At 45.2% G+C, this 24,931-nt stretch overlaps 1 protein-coding gene across 2 annotated transcripts in view; it reads left to right on the forward strand.

Moving 5' to 3' along the window:
• Positions 1-24,931, forward strand: part of PDS5A (PDS5 cohesin associated factor A) — a 1,291,333-nt gene that overhangs the window by 867,400 nt on the left and 399,002 nt on the right. For both annotated transcript variants that reach the window (XM_069631774.1, XM_069631773.1), the window contains exon 25: positions 23,660-23,864. In XM_069631774.1, the coding sequence (XP_069487875.1) occupies positions 23,660-23,864 (205 nt within the window). The remainder of the gene's footprint in view (positions 1-23,659; positions 23,865-24,931) is intronic.

Here is a 24,931-nt window from a genome sequence, read left to right on the forward strand (position 1 = left end):
AGTTGGATGCTTAGGACAAATGTGACCCAGTTGTGTTGAGCCTCTGAACTTGCTGTGGTCTTGGGTGTCTAAACCACTCGGAGATTTTCTGACGCCAGGATGGTATGTTTTCTCCCATTGAGCATGGGATAAATAACTCTTCCGTACTCTGAGACGTGTGTCCAAGTATTATGTGAACAGGAGCCATTCTGCATCTATGTGAATGTGTCTCAGATAGCATAGTTGTCATGCTTTACGTTTTGTAGATTTCATGAGCGTTTACCATCCATTCCCTGAGAGTTGGGAGATATTGTCTCTTCCAATGTATTGTGATGCAGACCCTTGCTCACAATACATTTTGGACCTTGTGGGTCAGTCCGCTGCAATGAACCTCAGGCTCTATTATTCCAAATAATATCAGTATTGGGTTCAGTGCTCTTTCCACACAGTCTATGCTTTTTACAAATGTTACAACCTCTTTCCAGAACATTTGTACCAGTTGGCACTCCCACCATATGTGCAAGTTAGTCTTGACCTGTCTGTATCCTCGCCCACACAATGGGCTCACTCCTGCTTTTTTTTTGATAATCTGTAGGGGGTCAGTTGCCATCGTTGGAGCAGCCTGAAGTCATGCATTTTATATTGCATTGCTATAAATGTGGACCATATGCTTTTATGAATAACCACCCATGTTTCCTCTTTGCCTTGAATACCCAATTCCTTATCCCAGTATGCTTTACTGTGGGGTGGTTTGAGTGGTGGTGAGCAGTGCCCCATATAGTCTTGTTAGGAGTCCTCTCAAACCCACTTTAGTATCTAAGACTTGCTGAAATGGAGTCAGTTTTACGACCCAATTGCCCATCCCAACATCAACCTTCTAATACTCCTTTCAATTGCAAGTACGTGAGTGGGGGCATTGGTTGTGTCTGCATTGCTTCAGCTAGTTACATTTTACTCAAATATTTTCAGTTCCGCCACAGCTGACCTGCCCAAGGCAACCCCTGTTCATAGGGTTGAAATCTAAGTGGATCCGTGATTCTGTTTCTGATGGGTGGGGCCCATAAACAACTGAGAGGCAGTAGCCAAGACTTCACTCCCATCATGTATTTAGATGTCTTCCATAATCTCCACAGCATTGCCAGAACAGGATGTGTTTGTGGTGGACTCAAAGCCACTCCCCTATGGTTACTGGGACCATCCAATCATTTTTCAGGTCCACCCATTGCTTGTCTATATTCCCCTTCAGATGGTTTCCCAGAACACAAAACTGTGCTGCTCTGGAGTATTCTTATAAATCTGGGAGTCCCACATCACCCATTTCTTTGGATAACTTCAATGTTGCATAAACGATTCTGGGTTTCCCTTCGCCCCATAGGAAATTACTAAATGTTTTCAGAGCTTCAAAGAATGAGTCTTGGGCCCCAAACAGCAATGATTGGAATAGGAACAGCAACCTGGGTGGGCATTAAGTTTCAAGGTGGTAAGGCGCCCTGGCCAAGACAGTGTTATTTTGGCCCATTTTAGTAGGTCCTGTTTTCTTCGTCCTCACAGGACTGGATAATTGACTGCATATAAATCATCAATTGCTCTTGTGTTGACTATCCCTAGGTATTACAGGCCATTAGGTTGTATCTGTACCCTAATAAACTCTGTTGGTGTGCCCTCCCTCTTCATTTGGCAATCTCTGTGGGAGAAAGACTGATTTAAGTTAATTTTAAAGCCTGAGAGCTTCCCATATGTTTCGGGGGCCTCTATTGAGGTTGGCAGCAAGGAAATTGGATGAGATACTATGCCAGTATGTCGTCGGCAAAAAGGGCCAAATTGTATACCCTCCCTAGTCTCTCAAAACCCTGGATTTGCCCATCTCTTCTAATCAACAGCTCCAAGGTTAGTGCAAAAAACAATGGGACAGTGGACACCCTTGTCTTGTCCCGTGACTCGGCTGAAATTCCTCAAAAACTATCCCATTTACTATTGCCCTTGGTTTGTCATACAGTGCCATGGCTCCTGTATACCATCGGGATGTTGATCCAAATCTGTGCAGTGGCTCCCTCTGGTAGGGCCACTCAACCCAATCAAAGGCCTTCTCTGTGTCTAGTGAGACGAACAGCGGCACATGATCCTTTTCATTCATTCCCACCATAAAATCTAATTTTTTCCATACGTTATCCGCTCCCTTTCTTTTATAAAGCCTACTTGGTCAGGATGTATCAATTTGGGAATGTACCTCTCAATATTTTCGCGAGTGCTTCGGCACTCGCAAATATCTTGGCGTTGACATTCAATAGGGACATCGGTCTGTAGTGCCCACATTCTAACTTGTCTTTTCCTCCTTTGGGTATGATCGCCATTCTAGCCTGAGAAAAGGATTCTGGGGCCCTGCACCATCCAAGATGCTGTTGAATAATTTAAACAAGAGACCAGCTCTCCACCATGTCTTTTATAAGGCTTAACCCACCCTCAATTTTGCAGTGGCCCCGAGTACTATGGTTCCCTCAGTTGGGGAGTTCATTAGTGCAGCCTCTTTGTGTGATAATTTCCCCAGTGAAACACTGCCCAGATAGGATATTATCTCTTGCATATCTGCCCCTGAAGTATATACCTGGGCAGACCATCGACCAAATTTCCTACCTACTGCTTCTGGATGAACCAGAGTAATGCCAGGACCATTCATAATCTTATGTACCGTCCTTTCAGCTCTTTGCCCCCTCAGGCAGGCTGCTAATAAGGTGTGGGCTTTGTCCCTTTCTTTATAGAATCTCTGCTTTAAATATTGAAGCTGGGTCAAGGCTCTCCCATTCCATAATTCTTTTTAGCTCACGTCTCAGGTCAGCGTCCGTGAAACTACCGCCCTTTTTTCTGCTGCCCTGTCGGCTATTAAGAGTCCTCTGAAAGTCACCTTTGCTGCTTCCCATACAGTGCGAATCAGGACCTCCAGAGTCATTCATGTATGGCCAATTTTATTATATCACGAAATAGGGAATCTTTAATGTATTGTAAAAAATCCAGCGTTTATCTGGTGTTGGCCTTTGGCCCAGCTCCACTGATGATTGTTACATGTGAAGGTCTGAACAGGCAATTTTTTAAATTTTTTTTATTTGTATATGGTTTATCCAAACCTTTACAAAAAATATCAGAAAGCAATCATTTAAAACAATCATTTAAAAAAAGAACACAGCGAAATAGAACGTATTCACTTTATATATAGACAACTCTACCGACAGAAAAAGACAAGATATAAAATGTAATATTCGTGCTCAGACATTACATAAACAATTTTTCATAGACCATTTCATCCTGGCATAACAAATTTAGCTATATGGTGTTATGAATTTATAGATTTAAGCTTTTAATAAAACCAGATATGGCCATGCCCTCATGAGTGGTTTGGATATTTAAACATCTTTTCCATGCCCACTCATCCTCAAACATAATAAAGTTGAGTTTTAGGGGTTCCAGATATTTTACCCTAAGTGGTTGAAGAATCACACATTCCATAACCAAATGTTTTAAAGACTCGTCCTTGGCCAGGCAGAACCTGCATCCAGCCATATCCACGGGGGATCACCCCTCTTCTGACCAAGATGTCTCTAGTGGGAAGGACATTCCATCTAGCTCCAAGGACAATACCTCGATATAATCTACCTGGAAATTGTAGAATAACCCTCGAGTCAGATCCATGGGTTCTATGTTTGTGGTTCAAGTGCACCAGTGAAGGATAAGAATGGAATGTATCTACAGTTTAACACCAATCAAAATTGAATAATGCACGTTTTACATACATAGGATTGCAGATCAAAGACTGTTGTCATTCCAATCTTTTCTAAGATGGCCTCTGATCGATCCCTTAGGTAAGTCAATGTACTCTAGTGATCTAGGTTTCTATCTAGTAGGGGACTCCAGTTTGAATTTTTGAGTACAGAGATATGCAAGCCCACTGTACCCGAGCCCACATTGATAAAACACCCATTTCAAATCTAATTGCAGAGATTGGGATTGCATTTGGCATACATAGTAATCTTCTCCAAATACGGCCCTCAATGCGATTAAGTGACTTGCTTACTCTCTCTGGAGCCAGTTCTAGGCCATAGATCCGTTTGGGTATCATTTTCCTCTCATAGAATATCAGAGCAGGCTTAAGAGAAAATTTACCAAACTTTTGGTCAATCCTGACCACTTGTGCTTCTAACAATTTTGCCTTATCTAATATAGATTCAATTAAAGGCTTAGAGCCTCGGGTAGGCTGAGATGTTAAAACTCAAATATCGCACAGACTCAACCAATTTCAAAGGAGTCTTGCCCAACTTACCAATAAAGCCTGATGTCTTGCCCCTTGCTTTTCTAAAGGACAGAATTCGAGTTTTGGAGGGATTAATTAATAAACCATTGGTTTTAGCCTATGCTTCAAAATTTCTTAGACCGTTGCAACCCCACCTTGGTGTTATCAAATATCAACAGATCATCAGCATATGCTAACCAGATCATTTTGTCCTTGTTGATTTTAGGGGCCAGCAGTCCTTCTTTGGCAAGTGAGATGGCTACATCTGAAAAGTATTGGTGAACAGCCAGGGTGCCGGAGTGCAACCCTGTCTGACCCACTGATCTAATTCTCCTTGATAAATCTCCTTCTTGGTTCAACCGGACCCTGCAGTTCTCATAGACCCCACTAATTAATCGCAAGAGCCCTACAGGTAGGCCCCAACCAGCCAGTTTTAACCACAACCTGCATCGGTCAACCCGGTCAAACACGGCAGTCAGGTCAATTGAAGCCATATACGTGCAGCCGCCCGCTATTGACCATGCCGCCTCTTGTACACTCTTTAGGGCCAGGCCGTTGACATTGGTCGAATGACCCCTTCTCAACCCAGTATGGATTTGGCCAGCGGGTGGCTCCTACGAGCCCACTCCTCCAAGTGTGACAACCGGAAAGATGAGAAGATCTTACAATCCGCATCAATTAAAGAAATCGGATGTTAATTCGCCGGATCAGTCCTGCTGCCACACTTGAAGAGTGGTACAATATGTGCTGTGTTCCAGGATACAGGGGTCGTCCCTGAGGACAATATGTCGCTGAACTCCAGGCGCAACAACTGGGCCCACAAATTAGGATCAACCTTTAATGTATTATTTGTTAGGCCATTTGGGCCTGAAGCCCTAGAGCGCTTACATCTGGTGATTAGTTTTGAGATGGTTTCTAGCTCAACTTTTGGGGTTCCACCTGTCCTCTCTACTCAAGTCCAAAACCAATGGTGGGTCCATCAATGATTTCCCAAATCTGCTCTCCAAAAATTCGACCCAATCTTTTTCTGAAATTGAGTTTGACTGGCAAGTTCAGTAATTTGGGCCCTGCCCATTGACCAAATACCAAAATGCACTTGTATTTGCAGAGATTAGGGTTCCAGGCATCTTTTGAGTCATTCTGAAGCATTACAGATTTAATGAACTTACAATAATTCTTGTATGATTGCTTAACCTTCCCTATGAACATTCTGCACACTGCCTCATCTTAATTAGGACTCTGAATCTGCTTTATTGTTCTTCTTAACCTCTTTTTTGCAGATGCTACATCAGAATTATAACAATGGGCATGCCTAACTTGGCAAACACCATTTGTTCTCATTCCCGAAGCCATTTTATCAGTCATTTGACCCACAAACGACTAGAACTCGACTGCATTCAAATTTTGGAGTTTCCAATCATAGGTTGAGCGACTCAATGCGTGATGTATTTCAGTGTTCAGGGCACGAATCTTAGGGTTAGTCCACTTGACAGCATTCCGCCCTATGTTGGCTACTAAATTAAATTTTTGCCCACGTTTTCTAGTATTAAGAACCCAATTAAATTGTGCCGTCGGAACGCAGTAGTCGCTCCAATCATTTTTGAGTATTTCAAATGACAGGCATAAGTTCATGAGGGAGGAATCTACAAAAATGTAGTCAATCGGAGAGGAACTGTCCCAAGTATGCCATTTACTAGAATTCCCTGATTCAGTGCTATTCCCAACCAGTGGAAAGAGACCCCTCCCTCCCAAATTCATTAGCCATTTCTGACCAGCCGCTTCCTTCGCTGATAAACCCCCACCAGTCAATTCCAATTCCCCCAATCTGTGAGAATATACACAATTTGCATTTAGATCGCCCATGACTATGACCCTGCCATCTGGGTGGTTTTCCATCCACTCGTCCAGCACCCGACACAGGTCATTTATGAATGGGCCAACCGGTTCAATACCTTTGTGCCAATAGATATTCAGTAATAGTAAATTAAGCGAACCGTCTATTGACCTACAGTCAACCCCCAATACACCAAAGGGCAAATTTGCAATTGCTGCCCCACTGAGGCCGAGGGAAATATCTACAGCAGTCAAAAGGCCCCCTGATGGTCTCCCTCCCATCCCTAGCCGATTGGATAAAAACACTATAGTCGTCCAGAGTGGGTGCTGAGGTTAGCCATGTCTCTTGCAGACAAATACAGTTCGCCTTTCTCAGGGTTTTTATACATGCAGGATTTGTAAATAGGTAGATATTACCTCGAGTATTCCAAGATTTCAAACATAGCGTTATACTCTTCCAATTATCTCCCACAGGCGGAGTCTGTACATGGGACCAATTTTTGCCATAGAGAGGAGATAATGGATGCCCAATCCATATCATTTGATTCCTCCCCCCCCCCCCCCCGGGCCAACCTATCGCTAATGGCGGCAGCCTTGGGAAATGGCAGTAGATTGGCTCATCCCATTCTTAACAATTCCCTGCTTTAATTCCTGAGTCAGAGAAATTTCAAAACCCATCTCTGCTAGTTCTTCTTTTTGGGTAAAAATGTGTTCTCTTACTAGCGGAGAGGACAGAGACAAGATACTTGTGCTCAAATCTTCTCTAACTGGGAAGGAAACTCTCCCAATATCTGCAGATGACACCAAAGCCAGGCTTGGGATAGATGCAAAAATGGTTAAAATATTTGGCCGATACAAGCAAATCTGATAGTCGTAGAGTGCAGTGGATCTTAACTTGATGAGTTGCATGGCCCCCACCCTTCACCCTCTGTGGTGTGCCTATTTTCCCTTCGAGTACGTCGAAGTAAGAATGTTTTATTGGAGGGGCGCCCGCTGGACCATAGCACGGGTCTGCATTGTCTACAGGAGCACCAGTGGGCCCTCGGGGTAGTGGAAGCGCTGCAACAAATTCTTCATACTGGCTGACACTCTAGGGTAGTTAGATTCCGGGGGGAGGTCAACCACCTCTTTGAGGAATATGGATTTCCCCATTCCAGATCATGTCACAACCCTGTCTATAGGGAAAGTAGGATTAGGACATGGGAGGGGCAAATGTGTACTAGGAGTATCCCCCGTGTCCAACGTGGGTCTGGCAAGGTCGTTTGTAACACCCCGACTCAGCACCGGCACCTCATTTGGGACTAACAGGGGCTTTACTGTCGAACCTGCATATACCGTTTTCCCATCCACTTTGTTCCCCAACATAAACGAGGTAGTTGCCCCCTCTGATGTTCCCCAGATATACGGAAATTGACTAAAAAATGGATTGAATCTACCAGGACCTCCTCCCTGCTCACCCCAAGACCCAGTTAAATATGGGAATGGGGTTATGGGAGAATCATTCAGTCTCACGCCCTGATTCATATTGATAGCTCCCTCTACCCTTGTAATGTCTGTACACTTTACCAGTGACTCTGATTGGATTCCAGAGGGCCGAGACCCCGACCACCCTATCTGGTATAGTTGAAATATTCTCAGATGTGTTCTGAGCTACTAACACTGGTTCCAGTAATGGAATTACCTGTTCCGGAACGGGGGATAGTCTAGCCTGGAACAGAGTCTGGTGGGCCTTTCTTAAAGATAACAATCTGTTTTTTTTTTTTTGGCCCCCGCCCTCCGCTTCAAAGCTTTACCTTTCACCACAGTAAGTTTTATTTCAGAAACTGGGGGGGTTCTCTTGCCCTTTGGCTAGGGACCCTTCACCCTCCATGGGTATATTAGCCACCACCTCTACTGGGAATTTATCATTAGTAATATCAGTTATGTCCACCACAGTCCCAGTAGTTCCCTATCCTAGCAAATTAGTTAAAGGGTCCATTCCACTCGATAATGACCTCGCTCCCATGTGGGTTGTCTGATCGTTTGAACCCAGATCATCCGAGATTTCAATGACAGACCCCAAGGCATGATCAGAATTTGCCTTAGGCTGTGGTACAAATCTAATTTGATCCTCATCTCTCATGGGCACGTTAGCAAACCGAATCTCAAACTCTAATTCCTCAAGTTTTGAAGTAACATTAGTCAACATAGGTGGATTTCAATTCAGCCCATATGTTGTCATATAGGGCCACAAAAGAACTTAACACCATATTCGGAGCCGATACAGTAGGATGAGATAGGCGAATATGTTCATCCACCTCCTTCAATGTATGGTGGAACTCTGAGGAGCCTTCGTGAACTCCCAGGTCCTCCCTCGTTGGTAAAGGAATTTGACAGTCTTCTTGGTTGTGACCAGGTGATTCCTCATTTGACATCCACCAAAGGAGTTGGTGAATCAAAAGTAGCGGCATTAAGAGGCCTCTGAGACTGTGGATTAGAATGTTCCATAATCGGGCTTCCAGTTCGTCTTCTGCTTGATCAGCCAATTCAATGATGCTAATGTCTGTCAGATCTCTTAGACCCCCAAAATTGGGCTGCGTAACCACCACTGAATGGTTCAACATGGCTGTTCCCTTTAGGACTGGTAAGGATTTAATCTCAGTGCTTGTGCTAACTGTTTTAACAAAATAATGGCCCATAACTCTTTGAACCTGAGATGGGCGTTAAGCGCGGCATTGCATTAGATGCCTGAGGGACAGAAACATTTGAAATTACTGTTTTACACCCCTTCTGATACCCTTCCGGTGTAATAGTTGAAATAGGGAGACTTTCCAACATTGACTCTATGGCCTTTGTTCTGTTGCTGATCCCTTTACGGATCGGCCCTATTGTTTCAAATACACAGGCTGGTTTAGTAGGCATATGGACTGTTTTTGCAGCTGTTTTCTGGACTTCACATGCCTGAACCTCATCAGTAGTAAATGTTATCCCTGTTTCTGTGGTAGTGGGATATTTGCCATGGTACGTATACTTTGCCTATTCTTTGCAGGTATTAAAACATCCCCCAGCTGGGTACCACTAACTACACAGGGTAACAGCGTAGGCTCTTGTAAAGGTTTACGTAAGCTAACTCCACTTCATAGTCCTGATCTCATTGGGATCAATGAGCAAGAAAATGACTGGACAGCAATATGGTCAGAGGGTAAAGACAGCAGCCTCACCCCGCAGTCCCCGATTCAGAAAATGTGTCTGAATGAAGAAACAAAAACAACCTCAGCCAGTTATAAATGCTAAACACAAAAAAAAACACTTTGCTTATTTCCCTAATATGTGTGCTGTTTAAAACACCAAAGTTACGAATAAAAAAAAGACAACGGTATCAAAGAGGACTTGCCTGAACAGTCTCCCACTGCAGTACTCTTGCAAAGCCAAGTGACCTGCTCCTCGCACAAAGCACAGCAAACAGCACCAGCCCTTCTGCCACCAGGGCTTATGCCGCGAGGGTCGCGCTAGCTGCAATTTGAAGTGTCCAGGGACGTCGCGTGATACTGTCACGTGAGTGTAGCTCTGCCTCCCTACCAGCAAGAGCCGACTGCTCTCAGTGCTGTGAAGGGGCCTAGGAACTTCCTTTTGAGCGCACCAACAGTATCTAAAAGCACACCAGGAGCAAGTCAATACAAAGCTTCTTCAAACAGAGGTAAAATACTCTGTCAGCCTCCACAAACATGTATTCAATGGTGTCACACCTAGTATATAGTTGAGTCGAGTCTCGTATATGTTTTATGGGGGGTAGGGGTGAGTAGAAAGTATGACCTATTGGTGAGGTGTATGGTTCTCCAGAAGTCAGACAGGTCATGTGTCTCTAGAATCAGGCTAAAGTCTTCTTCCGGGCTCTATGTAGGTTGTGTAGCCCCTTCCCTGAGGGCGAACCAGCTACCATGTTAGTCGCCCCCACAGATCAATATTCCTACCTTCCATTCTCATAGGAAACTAAAAACGTCATCACAAAAAGCAGCTTGATGTTGTTTTGGGGCCTATATCTAGCATTGGGTTACATCCTTGGGGCCCAACTGCCCTTGTATTGCCAATCATCATCATCATCATCATCATCCCTCCACGCTCCTCTTAATTCGATTGACTACTAGGCCCAATGTTTTTTTTAAACGGCAATCCCACACCTGCTTTTCTTGCGTTACCGGTGGACCATAGGGAGGTATCCAGTCTCTGTTAATGATATTCATCCCCTTTTCTAAATTTAGTTTCCTCAAGGAATAGGATGTCGAGGCCCAATTGCTTGAAATCCCTAGCTATCATTGATCTTTTTTGTGTCAAGTTCAGGCCTTTAACATTGAGTTCCTATGTAATGTACATTTGAGGACGACATAATGTATTATCTAAGTCTCCATACTCAGCAGGCTTTTTGCTCCGGAGTCTGCACATTTGTCAATTGAACGGATTCCTGAATGACAACATCCTCAATGTCTTTGACTCTCGGTTAAGCCCAAAACGTTTCCCCTCCCATTGATTATGCACTTGTGGGTTTTCCCCCCCTCCGCACCCCCCTCATAAGGAATGTTGTCCTGGGAGGGTAGCTCAGCAGCAACGTGCGTGCCTTGGAAGCAAGATGACACAAAGCAATGCAGGTTCGATACCCGGGTCCGCGCTTAGAACCTCTGGGTGTTTAAGCGCATTATAAATATGCAACTAAGACGAAAAAAACAATTGTGCAACTAAAACCCAACAAATTATCGTAACCGCGCCTCGATACCTGTGGGCTGTGTGAGCGCTTTAAAAATGTAAATTAAATAAAAAATGAATAAGAGTCGCCCTGTTTAACTAGGGCCACCAAAAAAGAACCCCTCGTCCGTGCACGTTGTGTTTAACAATTGAGAATAAATCACTGCAAACAAACATCCATACAGCCCATACAACATCACCAATTGGGTCCCAACATGCAGACCCACTTCTGCACCTCCACACGCTGAATTCCTTACCCCGACATCACCTTCCTAATTATTATGCAAATTGTCATGTATAAAGTATGTCCCACCTTCATGGGATATTCAACTTCCTTGTTCCATTCTTCTTCCGGCCTCTCCTCAGTTGATGTTTCATTCCTCTGCCTTGCGGAAGTGATGTAGCGTTCAGTTCTGTTGGACCCGCTGCTGTGTGTTCGTCTTTCAGGTGCTGCAGTGCTACCTCCGCCTCTTCTGATGTTAGCTGGATGTCCTCTCTGTGGTATTCGAAGCATAGCGAGAGACTAGATCCCCATCTATATTGTATTTCTTGTTCCTGGAGCCATTGCATCAGTTGCCTGCAGTCCTTCCGCTTGGACAGGGTTAATGCTGACACATCTTGGTAAATATGAATTTGTGAGCCTCCAAGTTCTATTGTGCCCTTCTCTCTTGCCTTCGCCAGGGTGTCCATTTTCTGCTTGAAATAATGGCATTTAGCTGCTATGGACCTGTGAGCAGTGGGATGTGCGCCGCCCGCACCCTTGGATTTTATCGAAGGAGATTTCGTGGTATTGTATTTATCGGACAATGCCATTATGAGGCCCTAAACTGAACTTTCCTCTTCTTCTCGTACCTCCATTATTTTAATATTACATCTCCTTTCTCTATTTTCCAAGTCGTCGACTTTCAAAGTGAGGTCAGCTTCCCTTGCTTTCAGGTCCTGTAACTGAGCGTCCAGCTTCATCTCCATCTCTATCAGGTTGGCTGATAAACTGGTTGTTTTCTGCACCTTCCGTTTTATCTTAGATTTTGTCTATTCGCCCTTTCAGTTCCGTCATAGACTTCTGTGTTTCACCCCTTATTGCTTTAAGTTCTTCCTGGAGGAGGTGTATGTCCGCTTTGGTCGCTGCTTCGTTCATTCCTGCAGGTGTTGGTGCAGGTTTTGCCTTATGTTCCATATCGATATTCGACTGGGTATGACTGAAGACTTTGTTTATTATTTGTAATGCGCAATCCATGCCCTAGGGTAGTGGTGCGCAGCATTTACAAGAGATTGCGAGGCTTAGTTATGACAAAAGAACACAATACAACAAAATATACAGTAACAGCAGGAGTATATACAAATATGCAAGCGGGCATTTTTAGGTGCAAAAAGATGAGTCTGGGAGGATTAGGTGGCTGGCTGTAGTGGAGGGCCTACGTTTTCAGCCATGAGATGACCTTTGCTCGCAAGTTCTGATAGTGCAGGTCCATTCTGAGGGGTGGTGGAAGGGAGTTCCACAGTTCTGCTGCTTTGACTGGGAAACTGTTACCGCCTATGGTGGAGCGTTTAAAGTTTGGGACAGAGAGGCAGTCTTTATATGGTATTCTTGTTGGTCTCAGAGAAGTCTGTCTATGGAATCTGTCAATACTTTCAGGGATTCATGCATTTCAAGATGTAGTGCTTGGTCAAGCAGCATCCTCGTTGAATTTGCACTAGGGTATTGTTGGTTCTTTCACTGCTTTCACTTGGTTCCCCAAGCGCTCTATAACAATATCTCACGGAACTTGCGAGCCGCTCACTCCTGTAAGGCATTGATTCGCAGCAAGCCGTATTCCCAAAGAGTATGGTTTATCTTTAAGAACTTGCTTCACTGTATTAGCACTTTGCCTTACTTGTGAGCGGTGCATTTCAATGTGTGTGTGCCACCCCAGGGGTGCAGATCACATGTCTCTGAAAGATGTACCTCTCTCCCCTGCTCATGCTTTTCTCATACAAGTAGAGAGCTGTGCTTATCACGTACCACACTCTTGTGGCAGTAGAATCTGTGCTGCTAGCAGTACCATTCCGCTCGGTTTACTTCATTCTGTAATCCTTCTTTGGTTACTGACCCCACCTAATGATTTTGCAGGTAAATCTAATTACCTAGAGGGTCTTCTCTACCGCTGTATCCCCCAACCCCATTGTCCAACAGCCATTATCTCCAAGTGAGAGGCTCTGTCGTAAGCCCTGTGGGGAGCGTGCGTCGTTACTGGGCACTCCTTGGCGATGCCTGGATGTGGTAGCGACAATGCTGCAATGGAGCACCCTTGGACTGCTCACCTCTCACGGATCATTGGCGTCTGATTAGTTCCGACGAACACTAGTGACACATGGCTCAGTGATGCTTCGGTTCTCCCTTTCTGCACAGCTGGTCGCTGATGCACGAGCTGTCTCCTGTGCACCCTTGGGCGGCGCATAATATCGCCGAAAGTCTCTGCATCCACCCCCCTTGACCTCTGATGACATCACAGGAAGTGAAGTCATTTGACCCCACCACAAAGTGACATCACAGGAAGCAATGGAATACGACCTTTCACCCCTTGACACAACAGGTAGTGTCAACAAATAGCATTGTTCCTAAGTACAATACGAAAAATGTGGTTACGCTATCACTGCAATGTGATGTACATTTCATTGAAGAATGGATCACCATATGTATCGTTAATATCAGTGCGTATAGGCACATATTACCAAATTACTGTGAAAGCAAGCGGATGTCCAAGGCCAAATGATAATGTGTTATTATATAGCACTTATGCTTAAGCGCTTCATATAGAACAAATATACATACAATAACACCCAACCTGTATTGGTACTCGAACCTGCAGATCACACATCGCAGCAGTGAGCGCTCAACCCACTGAGCTATCCTACCTGCTGTAGCTATCTCAGCGGCTATAGTAATATGAGCAATTACATGTCTGAATATTCTCAGTCAGAAAGCGAGTCTGTGCGGATCTACTTTTCAGGCTTCAAAGGTTGGCAAAATACCTACCATTGGGAGGGTTAATAGCTGTGTATTAAAGAATTTAGAGTAGTGCAGAGAAACCATCCTGAACAGCATGCCATGGAGATAGGAAAGATACACATTACAACAAAAGCATTAATTGTGGCACAATTAAATAAAGGGACCCTTTATGTGCTATGGTCAAACATTTCTAAACTGTACACAAGCTTTTAGGCACAAGAACTTTGTCAGGACACTGATATAGAAGAATGTCCTGTGGTGATTGTAACAGACAATGGCAGACAAAAACATGCTGTAACTAAAAAGCAAAATACATAGGCCACAATGGATGCTTATTCTACTCTAAATGCTTTTTGGAAGTTTGTGTCTGCATTGTGAGTTTGAGGTTTTTAAGAACAGACTAAATCAGTGCATTACCCCCTGAAGTGTGCCTCTAGCAATTATTGTATAAAATTGTAGAAAGATGAATGATTTGTTATTGCTATTCTTTCTTATTTAGGGTCACTGCTCAAAGTGTTACACTTGTGGAACCCCCTGTTTTTTTAAGAGGCCTAAACAAGAAAGCCAGTCACTCCAGAACAAAGTGCCACATGGCGCTGGCCACAGGCCAGGACGTGCCATTGAAAAAAAAGTGTTTTCTTTTTTAGGGGTAGCAAATGACAAAATTACTTCCCTGTCTGCGTGACTGGTGCCCACCTGTTTCTCTCCTGCTGGTCTTTGCCATGGACTCTGTCTTCCTGTGTCTCAAATGATAGACCCGCTGTTTACCTTCCCTGGGTCTTCCCATGGAGTCGCCGGTAACTTCACAGTGCCATCTGCTCCTCAAAGGACTCGGAATTCTAAATTATCGGCGGGGGGCGAGAGGAGAGCACATTTTAGTCCACCATGTTGTCTACGCCCCCTGGTGCTCATCCCTCTTTTTGAAAAAATGATTATGTAGACCGTCAAACACTTTGTCACTGTGCCCTATGTATTTAAATATAACGAAAGCGAAGTGGAACAACTGTGTGAATAACCATAACGTTCAGTCTCCAGGAAATTTCAATATTCAAATAGTCTACAAGCCTTCATGTTAAGTTTGCTGTTTCAAGGGGGGCGCTGTTGCGCACAGAGGAAGATGGCGGCTTCTGTGTAAGCTCCGGCAGACTTTGGTGCCGTAAGTCGGGATAATCGCTTGTAACTGTCCCGATTCCCCATGAAACTTGAGAGGAGCATGCAGTAGCACCCTCGGAAGACGCACAGAAAATTTGAGGCCAGGCGGAGAAGGGATCGCTGAGTAATAAGCCCAACAAGATCCCACGGCACGTGGAGGAGCAGCAACCGAGCGAGGCGGGGAGGAGCCTGGATCCAAACCTACGCGAGCTACGCAGGCAAAAAAGCAGGCGAGTGCGCTCGCGGGGGGAGAACCGCGGGCGTCCCAAACAACCTGGAGCAGACCCTTTCGCGGTCGCCCAGATGGACCGAGAGAGAGGGGAAGACTCCGGTTCGCACCACATCGCAGAAGCCGGGAGGTAAGGGGGACCACCCCCTCACCCCCCCTGTCGATACATGCGACTCGCCCTCCGAACGAACGAAAGCCACGTAGAACGGCACTAAGGGGGCATAAACTGAACACTACAGGCACCGGCAGAGGTATCGCATAATTTCACAGTGCAGAGTGAGGCCCCCCCCCCCTCGACTTACACGTGCCCCGGAGTTAAGGAAGTAGCACGAACGCTAGGCAAGGCGCGATGCAAGACGCATAGACTGCTGCCTCATCTTAAATTAACGCAAACCCACTCCCCCGTCTCAACCCTCATGGCGGACAGGCCACGAAATCCCGGAAAAGAGGTCTAGGGAAAAGGGCCTGCTGGTTAACGATATCCGCGCCCTAACCGCACTGGCAATTGGGGCATTCACAGGACATATAAACGCAGCAAATACTCCCACAAATTAGACGGAACCTCCGGCTAATTCAACGTTAAATTCAACTGGAACGGCGACGATGCCCAAGAACTTTGGCCCTGAAAAGAACAGAGGTACAATAGACAAATATACAACCGCAATCCAAAAAGACACGGCACCAGAGGTCGAAGGGGAGATGGAAGTGGAAGCACAGGACAATCAACCCCCTCCCACAGCAATGATGAACCCCCAGGAAGTTTTCACGGCCATGCAGCAGGGCTTCACAACGCTCACTGAAAAACTTGACGGGATCACAGCCAGTGTGGCCACCATGAAAGCACAACTTGACAAGACCACCTCTCGTATGACAGAGGCTGAAACAAGAATATCAGGCACGGAAGATGCCCTTGAAGCATTGAAATCCACAGTTTCCCCTATGGCTATTGAACTGGGCACTGTGAAAACCAAATGTGAGGACTTAGAAGCGAGATCTCAGAGGAACAATGTTCGTATTATTGGGGTCCCGGAAGACGCAATTAAAGGGCCGATGGAAAAACCGATAGAAGACCTCCTACGCTTGCTACTAGGGGATCCTGGATGGTCCCTGACGTTTATAGTGGAGAGGGCACACAGATCAGCGGCCCTGAAACCTAAGCCAGGGGCTTATCCGAGACCGATCATTGCACGTATATTGAATTACAGGGACAGAGACCTGATCCTGAGAACCTCCAGAGAGAAACAGGAGTTAAGATGGGAGGCAAATATAATACGCATCTACCCGGATTTTACGATGGCGGTCCAACAGGAACGGAAACTCTTCAACGGGGTCAAGAAAATTCTACGGGACCGGCAAGTCAGTACGCGATGCTTTACCCCGCCAGATTGAAAATCCAACACAAAAACAAGCCCTTTTTCTTTACAATCCCCGAGGAGGCAGCAAACTTTGTAGAGACACATATTCCTCCGAATAAGGAGCGATCCGCAACTGAGGGTGACTAAGAAGGGGGAAAAATTACCACACTACCACACTACCACCAGCACACCAAGGAACGAAACGGACAACAACAAGGCAGGCTCCACACGGAACTCTACACTAAGGTGCGTCGGAATTCAACTCTCATCGATTGCCGATATACACCCTAGACAGCACGATAAGAGTGAGTAACGGGACAAAACCAGAAATGGCTCATCTCCGGCAGCAGCACCGAAAACGCCGCAGCCCCCCCCCCCCCCCCCCCCCCGTAGCAGGTGCTTAAGATGTTGCAGGGAGGGAAGGGATGGACAATCTATTGCACAGTAGAAGTTTGGGGAACTGTGAGGGTGGGGGCTGGGGGGGACACAGGGGATGTTGGGGGTTTGTTATTTACAAGGGGTGGAAAAAAGAAAAAGCACACAGGGGAATGACACCTTTGTACCAAAGCACACAACGGGAGGCTACCGGAGCGCAAACCAAAAGGAATACGTAATAGACAATGGGTAAACTAGGCAGAGATGATATAAATGCGATAAGCTAGAATGTACGGGGCCTTGGGTCTAAGATTAAGAGGAGAAAGATCATGGCATATCTAAACAGACAAGCTGCTAAGATCATCTTCCTTCAAGAAACACATATTGGTCCAGGACAAACTGAACATGTGATACCTAATTGGGGCTCTTATCAATACTTCACCACGTACTCTAGACGAGCGACAGGGGTCGCAATACTACTGCATAAATCATTACCATTCCAGCCAATAGAGGCAGAATGCGACCCGGAAGGGAGATATGTGCTACTGCATGGTAATCTCTGTGACGAAGAAATAGTCTTCCTAAATATATATGGCCCAAACATAGACCAACCAGATTTCTATGCATCTATCTTCGAGAAACTATCAAGCTTCCCAACAGCTCAAGTGATCTGTGGGGGGTACTTCAACACTATCTTGAATGTACAACTTGATCGCACATCCACTCAACCTAGGACATTAACTAAAGCTGCCCAGTCAATCCTCACATATATGTCAGACCTGAAGTTAAGGGACGCCTGGAGAGCACTACACCCAGACACGAGGGACTATACGTACTATTCATCAGTCCATGATATGCATTCCAGAATAGATCTATGGCTACTTGACCCGGGCAGCATGACATGGGTCACAAACTCCCACAGTCACCCTAGGACGTTGATAGGGAGAATTCTCTGTTTAGGCTGCATTTCCTAACCTAGTGAGTCTCCCAGCAGCTTTTCTGGATTTTTGGGGTTTATTTTCTTCTCCTGCCAAGAACGAGACTCTTTTACCCTCACTCTTGGACATGATTTGAGTGTATTCCTGTGACTTGTAATGTGCTTATGGGCTTTGGGGTATTTTTCCCCATAGGCTATCATTGGTTTTTGTATGTGTGTTACACAGCACCCTCAGTGCAGTAACACAGGGGTGTCATAGTGACCCCCAAACATAGACTCCATACCCTGGGACTGACTACTGTCTCCCTGGGCATGTAAAGTCACCATTGACTTTACTAGTCTTAAATTGTGAACAGAACCAGTACAAACCATCATACAGTGGAAGTACTGGTAGGGGCAATTAGATTGCCCCTGGGTCTGTTTGTGGAGGGGGTACTGTCCCGTCCCCCCTCGCCGAGTTTCTGGCTGGTGGCAGTGGATACCAATGGGATTTCCCATTAATTTTAATGCACCACTTTTTGGTGCAACATTAAAGATACCGCCGGTTTATTTATTTAATATTAATTCACCGTTTGGGATTTTTTGCCAGAACTCGCCGCCAAAATGGCATCTGGGTTCACTTCAGTAACCCTGAACCCGAGTCGAGCCTTTGTTCCACTTTTGGCGGGCTTCTGCACAGAAGCCCTCCAAAGTGGTGCCACTGTGTCTGGGTCTACAGGATGTGTGAGAGGGGGATTTAGGCACCCTGGACTGAGTTGCCTTGGCAACTCAAGTCGCACTCTTGTGTGATTGGCCCAGTGGTGAGCCCCCCGGCTCACCTCTTAGCATGTTTGAGTGACAGCTCGGACTGGTGAATGGGGGTTTGCTGCTTAAAAGCAGGGCTTTGGGGACTGGAACTTCAGAAGTCGCCAGAGGACCTAAGAAGCCGAAGAGGGAGAAGCTGAGCCGACCTGCCACGACGACACCACCGGTGGAGCCCTTCGGAACCGTCTCACCACTTCCCAACAACAGAGATCTCCAGTCCGGAGAGTCTTCTTCCCTTGACTGGTGGGGACAACCAGTTTTTGCCTTCTTTTCGCCTCCCTGGAGCATCTCGTGGCCGCCTTGCCTGTGCCAAGCACCCCGACAACTGGAATACCACTTTTTACCTCTACCGCGAAAGAGGGGTAACATCCTTTTAACCGGAAAACTCCACGGCTGGTTTCTTCCCTGGTAGTGCAACGACCTTCAGCTTGCCTGCAGGTCGAGATCTTCTCTTCCTCTGGACGACGCCGCGACTTGCACCCACTACCTGGAACAACTGCCACCGCTGGAGGATCCTTTCCATTTTAAAGGTACTGTGTTCCGCCCGGCTTCCCTTGCCACCGATTGTACGAGGTAGATTTAGCCCTCGGCTCTCGAATCTGGGTTAGCCTGGGACGCCCTAACTAAACTTTTCGAAGCTTAACAGAACTTTTCTACTCACCTGTAAAGACTTTTGAGACTTTGTGACATTGTGTGATCTTGGGCATATTTGGCCTGGCTCTCCCTAAAGTGGGCCTGGCACTGAACTTCCTTGCTCCTCAATAGACTGCCTTCTCAAATACTTACTGTGGTTCTCTGAAAAGTGTTTTGCTGTATTGCTTTCTTAATTCTGCCTTTTCCCTCCCTTTTTAAGCAACTTGTTGGAGTGCCATCTAACGTTAAGCGCTCACCTCTGTCTGGAAATAAGTGGTGTTCACTAAGACTTGTCCAACAAATAACTAGGGATGTACATATAGTAATTAGGACTGTGTTTTGAATTTACTTACCTTTTTCTGTGCTAGTGTAATTTACAAGTGTGTCTTTTAAATAAATAATTATATACTTTTACACAAGCTCTGGTCAGTGTTTGCTTGTGCTACTGTGCCTCTGTACCTATTATGTATGCTCTGTATACTGCCTAACTCTTCTCGAGGGAGGTCTGACTGCTCAGCCACAGCTACCAAGTGAATCTGTGTGGTACAGACTGCTACCAAGTGGGTTTACTGCCAAACACCTGTAGTCTTAAATCTTTTGCAGTGGTCCCCAAAGGAACTGCATAGGTTTCTGCCTAACAGACATACTCTGACCACTCTCCGATACAACTAACACTGAGAATCCCAGATAAGACATATTCCCGCCCTCCATGGAGATTTAAGCCGCAGGCACTGAGGGATCTAGTTTATAAGAATTCAATGGAACAACACATACAGGAATATTTTGACTTAAATGAAAACTCGGTCTCCACTCAGGCCACTTTATGGCAGGCATTTAAAGTATGCATTAGGGGGCAGTCGATATCCATAGAAGGTGGAATACTGAAAGATATTAGGGGACGGTTAACCCGACTAGAGACACACATAGCTGCCCTACAGGCCCAATATGCGACCACTCCAACGCCCCGAATTAGCTTAGAAATCAAAAACGCACTCTGTGACTACATCGAGGCAGCAGACCAAGAGATCAGATACTTCGATAGACCAGTGGCAGCACGTAGGTATGGAGAAGGGGAAAGGCCAGGAAGGCTATTGGCTAGGACGGTGCGAGGTGAAAGGGGCCCCACAACTATACCCTGTATACGATCGGCGGACGGCGCAGTTACCGCTGATCAGACAAAAGTGAAGGACACATTTTATGCATTCTACAAAGACCTATATTCACCACAGAGCACTGTCAGAGATCCCGAAATAGAACAGTATCTTTCCCAAATACCCACGACCCTCATAGCAGATGCCACTAGGGAATCGCTAGAACAACCCTTCACTGAGGCTGAGATTAGAGAAGCGGGGAGTTGGGGACGGTTTTCTATAAAGAATTCAGTCAATTGCTAGTGCCCAGACTTCATGCAACATGGATAGAAGCGATACTAAAAGGAGAGCTCCCAGAAACCACAAGAGCGGAAATAACACTGCTAACCGGGGAAGCCTCCTGAAGACTGCGGGTCATATCGACCACTCTCTTTAATAAACACGGACGCTAAGATCCCTACAAAGATTCTGGCCATCAGACTCACACCGCTGATGCAATATATGGTTCATGAGGATCAGGCTGGGTTTATAACAGGCAGATCCACTGCAAGTAACATAAGGAGATGTCACCACATCATCTCCACCATTCCCCCCCGAGTCCCAAGCGGTAGCAGTCTCTCTAGACATGAGGAAAGCGTTTGATACGGTCTCCTGGCCCTTTCTCTTTGGGGTGCTGCAAAACTATGGATTCGGCCCGCAATTCATAACATTTATCAAAATATTATATACACGACCCCAAGCGAGGATTAGGATCAATGGAACACTCACAGAGGTCCTGTAACTGCTGGGTGGCACGAGACAGGGTTGCTCACTGTCTCCACTCCTTTTTGCGTTAATAATAGAACCAATAGCAGACATACTTAGATCACGTTATAGCACGTTTGAGATCCGGAGTGGCGGTAAACTTCATGTAATAACACTGTATGCCAACGACATCCTACTGTATCTAAGGGACCCGGGTCGCAGACTTAATAAGGTTCTGGCAGAAGTAGAGAAGTTCGGCGAGTACTCAGGGCTACGCCTTAACCCTAACAAATCGGAGATATTCCCGCTGACCGAAAACACAGCCCAACCTCGAAATATGCACGGCCTCATATGGAGTCCGGTTCATCTCACATACCTAGGCGCACACATAGCAAGGACGGCCCAACTGTCTTGCACCCTGAACTACTCCTCTCTTGTAGAAGACCTATGCATCAAAATGAAGCGTTGGAATGCCCTGCCCATATCTCTGATGGGAAGGATAGCACTGATTAAAATGATTATTCTACCAAAACTCTTCTACCTTTTCAATGCGGTCCCAGTCTGGCCAGGCCGTGCTCTGTTTTCCAGGATAAACAGTGCCAGTATAGCGTTTGCGTGGGGTGGCCACCCGAGATTAAGCTTGAGGGTTATGTCCGACACGTATCCTAAGGGTGGACTGATGGCACCCGACCTGGAAGTGTACTACCTTGCGGCACAGGCACACCATGCAACGAGCTGGGCCACATCCTTCATAGACCCAGGCCCCTCACCCCCCATATCAGAGGAGCGTGAAGCAGTGATGGTGCTGCAAAGGATCACTAGGCCGGCCCCCAAGCACTACAACGCAATAAACCCAACCAAAGTCACAATCACGGCATGGGCAAAAATCACAGAAATGTTTGGGGCCAGTAAATTTTACCATCCAAGCATGCCAATCTGGTGCGACCCTTGTACATCTCTATCTGAGGAGAGCGTAGTAGCGAAGCACTGGAGCTCGAGAGGAATAACACAATGGGGGCAGCTGTTCCCGGAGAAGCAGTTTGTACTCTGGGAAGACATTAAAGACGTACTGGGTAACACAAATACACATTAACTTCAATACGCTCTGGTGGAGGACACTTCACGTCGTATGTTCCCTTCATTCCCGAAGGAGCCGGAAATTAACATGGCATTAGGCTACATTTACACTGGGGGAACACAGAAGATAACCGCCTCAGTGTTATACAAGATTATAATACAGACACGACCGAGAGTGAATCATTCAGCCAGGGGCAAGTGGGAGCAAGATCTGGGACAACAGATTGAGGATCAAGAATGGTCTCAGATATGCTCACTAACCAATCAAATATCGTGCAACTCCAGATTTAAGCTGATTCATTATAAGATAAGACATAGGACACACTACTCCCCAGCCAAACTCAAGAAAATATATCCCACCTTGCCCGGCAACTGCCCCAGATGCAACAGTGAGAACGCGAACATATTTCATATGCTTTGGGATAGTATTAAATTGAAACAATATTGGGCAGATGTATGTGGATCACTGGACATGATGGCAGATCAGCCAATGGAATGGTCCCCGAAAATATGTATGTTGTGGGCGGTGGGAAAGATGAACCCGACATGTCGTAAACTGCTAAATGTGAGCCTACTAATCGCTAAAAGGGTCATACTGATGAGGTGGAAGAATATAAGCCCCCCAACCAGAGAAGACTGGAATAAGGACATGATGTGGGCTAATGATAACGAGGAATTGTACATTGACTCTGTGTTACCCCCCTCCAAACCTAGAAACATATGGTCGAGATATAAACAATACCTAACAGAGTTAAATGACCTTGGAACCCCAATCTCTGAAGAAATCCCGCCAGCCTCGGTTGTGTAAAAAGCAGAATGTATGGTATAATGGTATGTTCATAACCTGTGTGCAAATATATAAATAAAGTTGTTAAAAAAAAAGTTTGCTGTTTCAACCTATTGAGCATGTTTGTGAATGGGATAAGAGAAAACAGAAATCAATTGTTTAAAGCCGCAACTATCCAGCTAAGCAAACCACGCCAAAGCATGACTCTGAAAAATTGCAAGCTATGGATGATTTTAAATATCCGGTTGGATGAGCATTCAATTTGGACTAATAATTATAATTGATTTGTGAATTATTCTGATCAGATGCTTTTGCCAAAATACAACTATAGAATTGAATTCAAACAGTAAGTGAACCTCATTTTCGTTTCAATATTGTTACTGATGTTATCTTATCCTGAAAACGAAATATCTTCTACTACGCAGCATGTGATATTTTGAAATTTGGGCCAACCTGCAAGCTTTCTAAATGTAGTACACACATGTGAAAGTGCAAAGAAGTTGAATTCTTCAGTAGATGCCACTGTAAAGGCTGGTTGCTTTTCTTAATAAAACAATATTTTTATGATTTGAAATGTGGGGATGTGGGGGTATTCTGTGTCATTTGTATTATATTTTTAAACATAAAACCACGTTTTGACATGTATGCTATTTACACTTTAATTTTTATGCCACCACAGGATGAGTGTTACCAAGTGAGGCAAATATTTGCACAGAAGCTACATAAGGCGCTGGTGAAGTTACTCCTCCCGTTGGAATATATGGCAATATTTGCCTTGTGTGCCAAAGACCCAGTAAAAGAGAGGAGGGCGCATGCTCGACAGTGTTTGCTGAAGAATATTAATGTGCGAAGGGAGTACATTAAACAAAACCCCATGGCTAATGGTTAGTATTTTAACTTGAGTATTATAGTCAACAAGTTGAATACTTTGTGGTTTCCTTTGTTTTGACAAAATGAAAGCTGTATCTAGGGGATGAAGCATAATAATTCAAGTGACATGCAAGAAATAGAGGCTGGGTATGAAGAAGATGGAAAATACAAGATGACGGTGGACAGCACAAGTGTTGGATGTATGGAGTGCATATTTTCACAACTTTGGCTCCATTTCTCAGTCAAAAAACGAGAGCTTTTCCATGTAGCTATTCAGTTTGGAAGTAAATTGGGCGTAATTTTCCAAAACTTCATCGTAAAAAGGTTTGATTACTAGGCACTTTCAGCATTATTCAAAACAGTTTAGTAGTGTTTCCCTATATTTTTCTTTCTGACCTCGGTGTTAGATTTTTTTTTTGTTTTTTTTAAAAAGGTCTCTTAATAAGATATCGTGTACTGTCCCCTGTTGTATCTGGAACAAAAGCAAAGCAATCTTCAGAATTCCATTTTGGAAAAACAAATTGCAAGGCAAAAGTGGGGAGGGTCACCTGTTGCGGGTCAATGACAAGAGCCCACAAGTCTTTAACTTTCAAATACAAAAATCACCATCGTAGAAATTAACATAGCGCAGCAAAAGACTCACAGCACAACGTAATCAACCCAAAACCATAACAAAGCAAGCATAGGCAAAGCTGACGGTTTGGGCTTGTGTGGGCTGGGGGATAGGCATTTGTAACGCACTATCATAACAGAACTACTTGGCCTTAAGATGGCAACCGCTTCAAAAATGGTCTGAGTACCTTGGCTTATGATCACAGAACCTGGCAAATTTCTTCTGAACACCTATACACAAGCCAAACCTGTTGACTTTGTCTAGGGCTACAATGAGTCCACAGAGAGCAACACCAGTAATTAATAATAATAATTTATAATAATTTTGCATTTATATAGCGCTACGAACCCTCAGGTATCTCAGCGCTGCATATTATTACCCACAGTGTGTGGTGCTCATTTATCGACCCCGGAAGGATGAGTTTGGCCCTGCCGGGATTCAAACCTGCGTCAGCAGGCTCTGCACAGA

This window comes from Ambystoma mexicanum, chromosome 6q (assembly GCF_040938575.1).
Source record: "Ambystoma mexicanum isolate Mex_15411 chromosome 6q, UKY_AmexF1_1, whole genome shotgun sequence".
Lineage (NCBI taxonomy): Eukaryota > Metazoa > Chordata > Amphibia > Caudata > Ambystomatidae > Ambystoma > Ambystoma mexicanum.